General features: G+C 39.4%; 2 protein-coding genes across 3 annotated transcripts; both read left to right on the top strand.

The window, feature by feature from the left end:
• The first annotated feature begins 345 nt into the window (after positions 1-345).
• Positions 346-4,324, top strand: LOC125186591 (kinase with adenine nucleotide alpha hydrolases-like domain-containing protein). Of its 2 annotated transcripts, none has more exons than XM_048082984.2 (11): positions 346-635; positions 753-1,203; positions 1,310-1,383; positions 1,517-1,635; positions 1,721-1,836; positions 1,917-2,705; positions 2,800-3,048; positions 3,135-3,301; positions 3,412-3,639; positions 3,795-3,941; positions 4,035-4,324. In XM_048082984.2, the coding sequence occupies exons 2-11, from the start codon at positions 1,053-1,055 to the stop codon at positions 4,284-4,286; spliced, it is 2,292 nt and encodes a 763-aa protein (XP_047938941.1). In that variant the 5' UTR covers positions 346-635; positions 753-1,052; the 3' UTR covers positions 4,287-4,324. The 2 variants fall into 2 exon arrangements, with proteins under 2 accessions (XP_047938941.1, XP_047938940.1); XM_048082983.2 differs by having other exon boundaries at positions 3,132-3,301.
• A 1,092-nt stretch (positions 4,325-5,416) lies between these two features.
• On the top strand, positions 5,417-7,837 carry LOC125190098 (basic leucine zipper 19-like). The gene is made up of 3 exons (XM_048087293.2): positions 5,417-5,667; positions 5,955-6,891; positions 7,356-7,837. Exons 2-3 carry the CDS (start codon positions 6,054-6,056, stop codon positions 7,379-7,381), a joined length of 864 nt encoding a protein of 287 aa, XP_047943250.1. The 5' UTR covers positions 5,417-5,667; positions 5,955-6,053; the 3' UTR covers positions 7,382-7,837.
• The last annotated feature ends 967 nt before the right edge of the window (positions 7,838-8,804 follow it).

Here is an 8,804-nt window from a genome sequence, read left to right as displayed (position 1 = left end):
TTAATAAAACTACATTAAGTTGGACTTCGCGGCGTTTATTTTGAGACCATCAAATATGGGCCCCAGCCCAACCAGCGTAATACACACGAAGTTGACCGTGGGGACTGTATAGTGAATGCACAATTAAGAAAGGGGCAGTTCCGTCTTTTCCGATCGAAGCGGACAAACCCAACCCCATTCCCCGTTAGTGTACCGTTGAAGCAACCGTCAACCCGCAATAGCCGGTTGTGAGCCCCCCGCCGTTATCCGATGACCGGATATTGTGGGTTTCCCGCGAATTATTGGTTTCCCTTTTTTAACAAAAGTTTCAATAACAGAAAAACAAAATAATGTGCGAAAATTAACGACTTGCCGTAATTAAACACTTACACATTTCTAATTTTAGTGGGACTTGGACAATTCTTCCATGCAGCCTTTGTTTTTGTTTCTCCAGTAAAAAATTGAAATTCGGATGAAGCCAAATCCATTGCAGTAAAATTGATCGTTTACGATTCAATTAAAGCAGCCCTAGGTTTGAATTTTAAAATATTGTATGTTAGCTGAGAGTAGGTAAGCACAGGATCACCGGTGGCGCTATTTTGTTGATTTAAAATGTTGGATGGCTTTCAACGGAAGGGAATATTCAAAAAATTTAGGTAGGCTTCCATTTTCGCATAATTTTCTTATTGTTTCAACGTGCAATTTTTGGAATTTTTTGCTGATTAGTACGCCATGATGAATATTTTAATTATTATATCATGTGGTGGAAGCAGGGGATTTGATTAATTGAGGTGCCTGCTTTTGAACTGGAGGTTGGATTTTGTGATTTGTTTTATCTGAATCGGAAATGGTGATATAGAATTTTGGAATTCAAGGAATTGGCAGCGCCTTTTCTTCGGAAGCAATACATATTTGCTGCGGCGGTTGAAGCTACTGCAATTTGCACTCAATTAAGTGTTCAATGTTTCTGGCGTAGATTTAGGAGAGACCAGGTTTCTGCAGAAACACGCAATTTTTAGATTAAATGCATATGGGGCGCTGTTTTAGGCTTTGATTGCATTGAGATTATCGAAATGAAAGTTGAGAGGTCGGATTTGGGGAGGAAGAAAGTGATTGTGGGGATAAGATTAGATGGTTATGCTAAAGAGTTGCTTGATTGGGCTGTGGTTAAAGTAGCCGGTCCCGGCGACTCGGTTGTGGCGATTCATGTTTGCAGGAATTCAGGTGCTGCGTTACTAATGTTTTGAATTCTTCAGCTGTTTGTACAATGTGAAAATCTTGAGTTTTTTTTATGTTTGGTTTGTGATGAGTTGAGATTGATTGGCTGCAGGTTGCATTCCGAAGGAGAAAGTGTTGTTGGATAGTTACTTGGAAGACTATGAAGGTGTATGCAACAAAAACCAGGTTAGCTCCACCTTAACTACATCTGTTGAGTTGTGATGATAATGCTGAATGGCAGAGTGCTTTAATATTGTTTGGATTTTATTGCTTGTTTCCATTTTCATGTTTGGTTGTGGTGATTGGTGGGGTGTTTCAGGTTTCTCTTAGTGCTCAAGTCTTGAAAGGGAACTCAACCAGAAAAGCTCTAGTGAGAGAGGCGAAGACTCATGGTGCATCGACTGTTATTGTGGGATTAACGAGGCTTAGCGCGTTGGGGTAAGACTATTGAGGTCCTTCAGTTTCTCTGTATTTGGAAATTTATGTTGGTTTTTTTAATGTATCGATAGCATCTGTATTTTAGGGGATGGGCTTCAATCGCTAGGTATTGTGCAAGGAAACTGCCTCCCACTACTGAGGTTATAGCGATTCACAATGGCAAGGTTGTCTTCAGCAGGTGCTCGAAACTTTTATTAAAAGGTGTGGTGTTATTTCTGCAAAAAAATAAAAGAAATATATGCATGTCTAGATGGCTAAGTGTTGATCTCTTGTGATTGCAGGCGTGGGTTTAGACTCAAAGGCGAGTGCATATGGCAATGACAGCATGTCGACTAAAGACACTTTTTCGGAGTTTGGAGAGTCTGAGATATCAAGCATTGATGCAAGAGATGGAAACATGAGCTTGCGAGATGATGCCATGAGCCCTATTGGGAGGCTTCAACGAGGCTCTATAAGCTCCATTTTTTTCCACGCTGAAGAGTTCTCCAAGCAGAGTCCGGGTTGGCCTCTACTTCAGGCAGAAAACTCAAGAGATGATGCTGTGAGTCCTATTGGGAGGCTTAAACGAGGCTCCTTAAGCTCGATTTCTCTCCCTGCAGAGGATTTCACCAAGCAGAGGCCAGGTTGGCCTCTACTTCAGACAGCAAACTCAGGAGATGGTGCTGTGAGCCCTATTGGGAGGCTGAAACGAGGCTCCTTAAGCTCGATTTCTCTCCCTGCAGAAGATTTTACAAAGCAGAGGCCCGGTTGGCCTCTACTTCAGACAGCTAGTTTGGTGACTCAACTTGGCGTGGAAGCAAGAAAGATGTCGGTTGTTCAATGGGTGATGACCCTGCCAAACCGGCCACTCTCTGATGCCTCATCTCAGTCCAGCTCACCTATGAGCTGCCAGACCGATGATTCTATTGAAGGAGAGAGTTATAAGGCGGCTCAGGTGACTAGTTTCTGCAAGGAAGCCAGTCTGCTCGAGCTTCCTAAGGATTTGGAACTCATACTGATGAGAAATTCGGTAGGCTGCACAGTTCTCAGCCTCGATTATCTGAAGATGTCGACTTCTGATTTCTCCTCTGGTAACTCTCTCAAACATGTAGTATTGTTTTTGTTTAGCTGTATAACTTGCAATCCTTTTATAAGCATCCCCCTAAATAACACGGAATGGAATAGGAAATCTTATCGGGAGAGGAGGCTGCAACTCGGTGTTCAAGGGAGTTTTTCCTCAGGGCAAAGCAGTAGCTGTGAAGATCATGGAGTCTTCCAAAGAAGCGTGGAAGGATTTTATTCATGAAGTCGACATAATGACCACGTTGAAGCACACAAAAATTGCACCTCTACTTGGGGTCTGCGTGGAAGATGATGCTTTGATCTCCGTTTATGACCTGATGCCCCGAGGAAACCTTGAAGAAAATCTACACGGTGAGTATTTTCACAAATTCTTGAATTTTAAACTTCATGGCAAACTGTCACTGCATCACCTCAGATTGAGTTGTTTCTTGAAGCAGGTAGCATTAAGGAAAAATCAGTGTTGTTGACATGGGAAACGAGATACCGGATAGCTATTGGGATTGCTGAAGCTTTAAACTACTTGCACAACGAATGCCCTAGGCCCGTCATTCATAGAGATATCAAATCTTCAAATATTCTCCTAACTGATGAGTTAGAACCGCAGGTAGTTTCATTAGGTTCAAAACTGGCCTAACAGTCACAGTGCAACTAGATCATCTTCTCAAAATCATCGATCCGTGGTTACTGACTCAGTTTCTGTTGTTTCCTTGTCAGTTATCCGACTTTGGCTTGGCGACTTGGGGGCCCACAATGTCATCCTATTTGATGGACAGCGATGTAGTTGGAACGTTTGGGTACCTAGCTCCCGAGTACTTCATGTATGGCAAAGTTAGTGACAAGATTGATGTGTTTGCTTTCGGTGTTGTTCTGCTTGAACTGCTCTCCGGGAGGAAACCTATTGGTTTGGAGACTACAAAGAGTCAAGAAAGCTTGGTCATGTGGGTAAGAATAATTGATTTTGAACTAAAACACTCATGTTTCATTGTAGTTTTTTATATGATCAGTTGAAAAAACTAACAAAACATAAGCATGTGAACCAAATTCATGTTTACTTGTAGTTTTGTAGTACTAATTTTTGAAACTTTGTTTGTGTTAAGGCAAAACCTAAGCTAGAGAGCAAGGACTGGAAGAGTATATTGGATCAAAATTTGGAAAACATCGATGAGGATCAGATGCAGAGGATGGCTCTTGCTGCATCTCTATGCCTGACTCAATCATCACGCCTTCGCCCCAAAATGCACCAGGTAACGAAAATGGGTTTGGACACGAACTTGATGTGATCCTGATCCGCTTCGTTTTTTCTGCTGTACTAATTCAGCATCTGTTTGTGAATGTAGATACTTAGCATACTAAGAGGGGAGGAGTATTTGGTTGAAGTTAGGCCAAAATGTGGTGATGGTGATGAAGAAAATGAGGACGAGAACGACGATGAAGTATATCCAGATTCAAGAGCAGAGTCACATATGAGCCTTGCATTTCTTGATATAAAGGAAAACTCAACATCATTCAGCAGCACTGATCAAAGCAGCCCTCTCTCTGTTGAGGAGTATTTGAAGAAGAGATGGAGTAGATCATCCAGTATGGATTAGTTTTTGCAAAGATTTGTTGTTGTGTTTTTTTTTTTGGGGGGGGGGGGGGGGGGGGGGGGAGAGGAGGCATGCACCCAAAAAATAATGAGGTGGGTTGGTTTCCAGTTGCACTCAACATGATTTTTTTTTCTTTTTTGGTGATAATTTGTTAGAGAAAGGAAAAAAAATCCCTCGATTGTAGGGTGTTGAAAATGATTGTGCTTGAATATTAGAAAGTGCATTGTATTATACAATTGTTAACATCAATATAAACCACTCCATATCAATAAAAAGTTGGATCCTTTTATTGATGGCTTATGCTTTGTAGTACATGTGTATGTATGTGTAATCTATTAAAAAAAGAGTAATTTTACGGACAATTTTACATGGAAGAGAATCAAGAGATGTAGGCATCTAAATTTTCCAGTGTTTCCTATTTTCACTAAACTTGTTGTTTTTAAGTTGGGATTGAATTGGGCATGCCTCTCAAAAGTGAATAACATCAACACGACCCATTATTGGGCTGTGAGAATTTATTGGGTGATTGAGTTGATAGATTTGGGCTTGGGCAATTTTCAGAGTAGAGACAAAAATTTGGCCTAGGCAAAGATTAGTAGTCCTATTAGTAGATGTGATGTGATAGTTGAATCCTACTATCCTAATAATTTTTTGTTAATTGAACTTTGACATAATTACACCCTCTTATTCTTTATCATTGGTAGTCAGTCGCTTTCATAGAAATACAAAGATGGGTGATGATACATTGATAATAAATGATATTTACCCATACGAACCAATTTAGACCTCAGATCATGGTGTTATTATGCCATATCTAAAGGTTAAACTAGGCTGGAAAAGTAACTTTTTTTTGTTCGCAAGATAAAGAATATAGTTCAAAATGCCTTGTATCGTACTATGTCGAATATGTCATGTAGATTGCGAGATCAAGATTTTGATGTTCACTTGAAAATTAAAATTCCACTATTACATTATTCTGTAAAATCAGAAATTGGCATGAATATTGCACATTTAAACAGATTACTCTTTCCACGCGTCACCCCTTCATCCATCATGTTATAAATTAATTATATATACTAAATTAGTAAGTCAATACATATGGAGTAATAAAAAAAATTAACAGATATATTTTCTTGTAAAATGGAGTAATTAAATGGTAGGCATCAAAGCCTAGCGTTTCGCAATCAGCGAAATTTTGAGGAATCTGATCTATGGCTCCTGTAAATCGCCCCCATTAAATTATCGCCATTTGTATCTTCGTTAAAGCTCTTTTTAGCCCTTTTCGTAGCCCTTCCTTTTCACCCTAACATATATTCCCCAATCACCCCAATCTCCGCTTCCTCTTGCGCAAAGATTCAATTTTTGTGGAATTCGTCACTTGTTTGTAAGTCATTTTGTTTTTCTTCCGATTTGCTTTTGGTAAAATCTCGGATTTGCGTTAGTTTTTGGTCATAATTGGACTTCTATTTGCTGAATTTCACCCTCTTTTGCTCGATATGGGTCAGTTTTAGTTTAAATTGAAGTGCCCGGTTTTGATTTTACCTAAAATTTTGATTTTTTGTGGTGGAATTTGCTTTACAATCCTTGGTATATTACGGTTGGTTCATGATTGTATAAACTGTTTAGCTTCCAAATTAGTCAATTTGTGATTTTTTTTCCTTCTTTTGCTAGGGTTTTGTTATTTACTATTGGTATAAAGTGGTGGACACAAGGGGTTAATTGTGACATAATTCTGCAAGATTTGGGTTATCAGTGTGTATCAGTTGAAAAATGGATGATGGAGAGCTTGATTTCCCAAATGACCCAATGTTGTCATGCTTGGATATAACTAATGCACAGAGCAGTTGCTCGTTCGACATTGATGAGTTTCTTAGTCGGACGCAGTCTTGCAATGATGCTCTTGGTCGAACAGAGGCTTACACCGATGGTCTTGGTCGAACACAGGCCTGCACCCATGCTCATGCTTGCAACCCTTCAGGCCCTGATCAATCCCATACGCACACGTGTATTCATGTTCATACCCAAATTATGCCCTCTCCTAGTGAAGGTCAGGATCCCAGCGATGACACTGCTGAGTCTGTGGACAAGAAATCTAAAAAGAGGCCGCTGGGCAACCGTGAAGCTGTGCGTAAGTACAGGGAGAAGAAGAAAGCTAGGGCTGCATCGTTGGAGGATGAGGTTATCAGGTTGAGGGCTTTGAATCAGCAGCTAATGAAGAGGCTCCAGGGTCAGGCGTTGTTGGAGGCTGAGGTTGCTAGGCTTAAGTGCTTGCTCGTGGACATCAGAGGGAGGATAGAGGGAGAAATTGGTTCTTTCCCTTACCAGAAGCCAAACAAGAGTGGAGACGTCTATCAAAACATGGCGAATCCTAATAATACTGGAAGATACGTGGTCAATTCATGTAATATGCAGCGCAATGATCCGCTCTACTGCATTAACCCTGGACCAGAAGCTGCATTGAGTGGACAAGGCCTTGGGGATTGTGGGTTTGACAGTCTTCAGTGTTTGGGAAATCAAAATTCTGATCTGGAGGAATTCCCTGATTGTGGACTCGGCAATGTTAACGTTGTCTCTAATGCCAATACTTCCACCGGAAGTAAAAGAAAAGGTAAACCATTATATGCCTCTCCGTTGTATCATTTGTCTTCTCTAACATTTTCCTTAGGTTATTTTATTTTCTTATCTTAGTAGTCATTTAGCTGGAAATAGTAGTAATGCCATCCATCTGACATGCATATCTGTTTTTGCTTATGTTGTAGATAGCTTATGTTGTTGATCTTGGTAGTAAAGGTTTTGGTGAAATGTTCAATCAAACGGTTTGAATTTTGGCCTAATGTGTGTTTCTTAATTTTGTAGTGTGCTATCGCTCGCCTGCTTGTGCAATATGGTCCCCATTCTATAATATGATCAAGATTGTTCATCATGTTAGATGTCTGATTTAGATGCTAGCTGATCTCTTTACACGTTTATATGGTTCCTAGTTAATCACAGTAAGATTTGGCATTGGGCTTTGAAATTTGCATTCCATTGTCTTTCTAAACACGATGTTGCTTTTGCACGTCTTGTCATCAGGTTCGCGTGCTGCAATGCTTAGCTGAAGAGCTGGTCAGACGGAGGCAATCTCAATGTCGAGAACGAGCACTCCCGCTCATTTCCATCCTCAATTTTGAGATCAGCGGCCAGCCCCATCATCACCTCCCTCTAATAAGCTAGAGTTGGGCATGCTTAAATCTGTGGGTTTCGTGTACATTAGTTTCCATGTTCTACTCTTTGTAAAGCGGAAGGGTCGTAGCATAGCTAGCAGAACTCGAGGGAGAGGACTAATCTTTCAGTTTTTAAGCTTTCTTAGTTTTACCCATGTCAGCCTCCAGGTATCAAAAAGCAGCAGAACTTGTTTAATTCCGTCTTTGATGCGTTCTCGACTGTATTTTTCTTCCCTTTTTTGGAATGTTGTTTCTTGAATTTGGAAACGCGAAGTATCGTGCTATGTGGAATTCTATTTATAATGTTATGCCATGAGCAAATGTTATTGTTTGCCATGATCCGGCAAGAAAGGTGTAAGCTTGCAGATTTTCCGGAGCTCTTGTTTCGTTTTCAATTTTTGTTCGTATTTGTTTTTTACAGGCGACACTCTTTGTGTGCGTAGATGCCACATTGTATAGATTAGTATTTGGGACTTGTGGACAAACTAGTAAATGTCAAGCCAGAGAGAGAGAGAGTTGCATTTGGATGTTGCTTCCATTTGGTCAATATTGGGATTGGATGTGTAGTTTGCTTTTAGTCCCCCATTTTCACTGGTCATACACAATTTTATCTTGGACTTTCCTGCATTTGCTCTCCACCTCTCATGCTTTTGATACTATGTATAGCATTTTATTCATTGTGGATCTTTTTAAAAAAAATCAGAGATGGAAAAAGAATGATGCTCCCCTCGTTCCACTTTAATAGTAGGTGGGATATATTTCTTGCTTGACATTACATTTGATGCAGTGTTTTAAAAAGAAAAATGTATTGAGTAAAGTGTGAATAGATATATTTCTTATTTGACATTACATTTTATGCAGTGTTTTCAAAGGAAAAATGTATTGAATAAGTATATTACTTGTTATTTCATACAGAAAATGTTACTCCATTTAATAGAGTGACCAAGTGATTACTAAAAGCATGACCTTCATAACATCAGTTGGAATTTACTAAAAGTTAAAGTCAATAATGTTGTCGAAATACTAGTATGCAACATCTTAAATGATGCTACTGCAGCTTTTATGTATAAAACTATGAGTTATGTTGTTATAATAAAAACGTGGGAGAAATAACTTAGTAAAATATGAGATTTATTTACTAAACATTGTAAAAATAAAATGAAATATAATATTGGACGAATCGAAAAGGAAATTTGGGATACATTCACGGAATGGAGTAAAATACTATGAGATTTATTTACTAAACATTGTAAAAATAAAATGAAATATAATATAGTAATTCATTGTTTTCCAGAACAGGGAGATCAGATTTTCTACA

This window comes from Salvia hispanica, chromosome 5 (genome assembly GCF_029641045.1).
Source record: "Salvia hispanica isolate PSC_SH4W2 chromosome 5, Shi_PSC_v1, whole genome shotgun sequence".
NCBI lineage: Eukaryota > Viridiplantae > Streptophyta > Magnoliopsida > Lamiales > Lamiaceae > Salvia > Salvia hispanica.
The sequence above is the reverse complement of the archived record's forward strand: the minus strand, read 5'-3'. Positions and strand labels throughout refer to the sequence as shown.

Bases quoted from the DNA above. Each gene is read 5' to 3' on its own strand.
- LOC125186591 (XM_048082983.2), top strand. From the start codon at position 1,053: ATGAAAGTTGAGAGGTCGGATTTGGGGAGGAAGAAAGTGATTGTGGGG. The intron at 1,837-1,916 runs GTGTGGTGTTAT...TTGTGATTGCAG, and splicing joins CTCGAAACTTTTATTAAAAG to GCGTGGGTTTAGACTCAAAG. The intron at 3,049-3,131 runs GTGAGTATTTTC...TGTTTCTTGAAG, and splicing joins CCTTGAAGAAAATCTACACG to CAGGTAGCATTAAGGAAAAA.
- LOC125190098 (XM_048087293.2), top strand. From the start codon at position 6,054: ATGGATGATGGAGAGCTTGATTTCCCAAATGACCCAATGTTGTCATGC. The intron at 6,892-7,355 runs GTAAACCATTAT...TCTTGTCATCAG, and splicing joins CACCGGAAGTAAAAGAAAAG to GTTCGCGTGCTGCAATGCTT.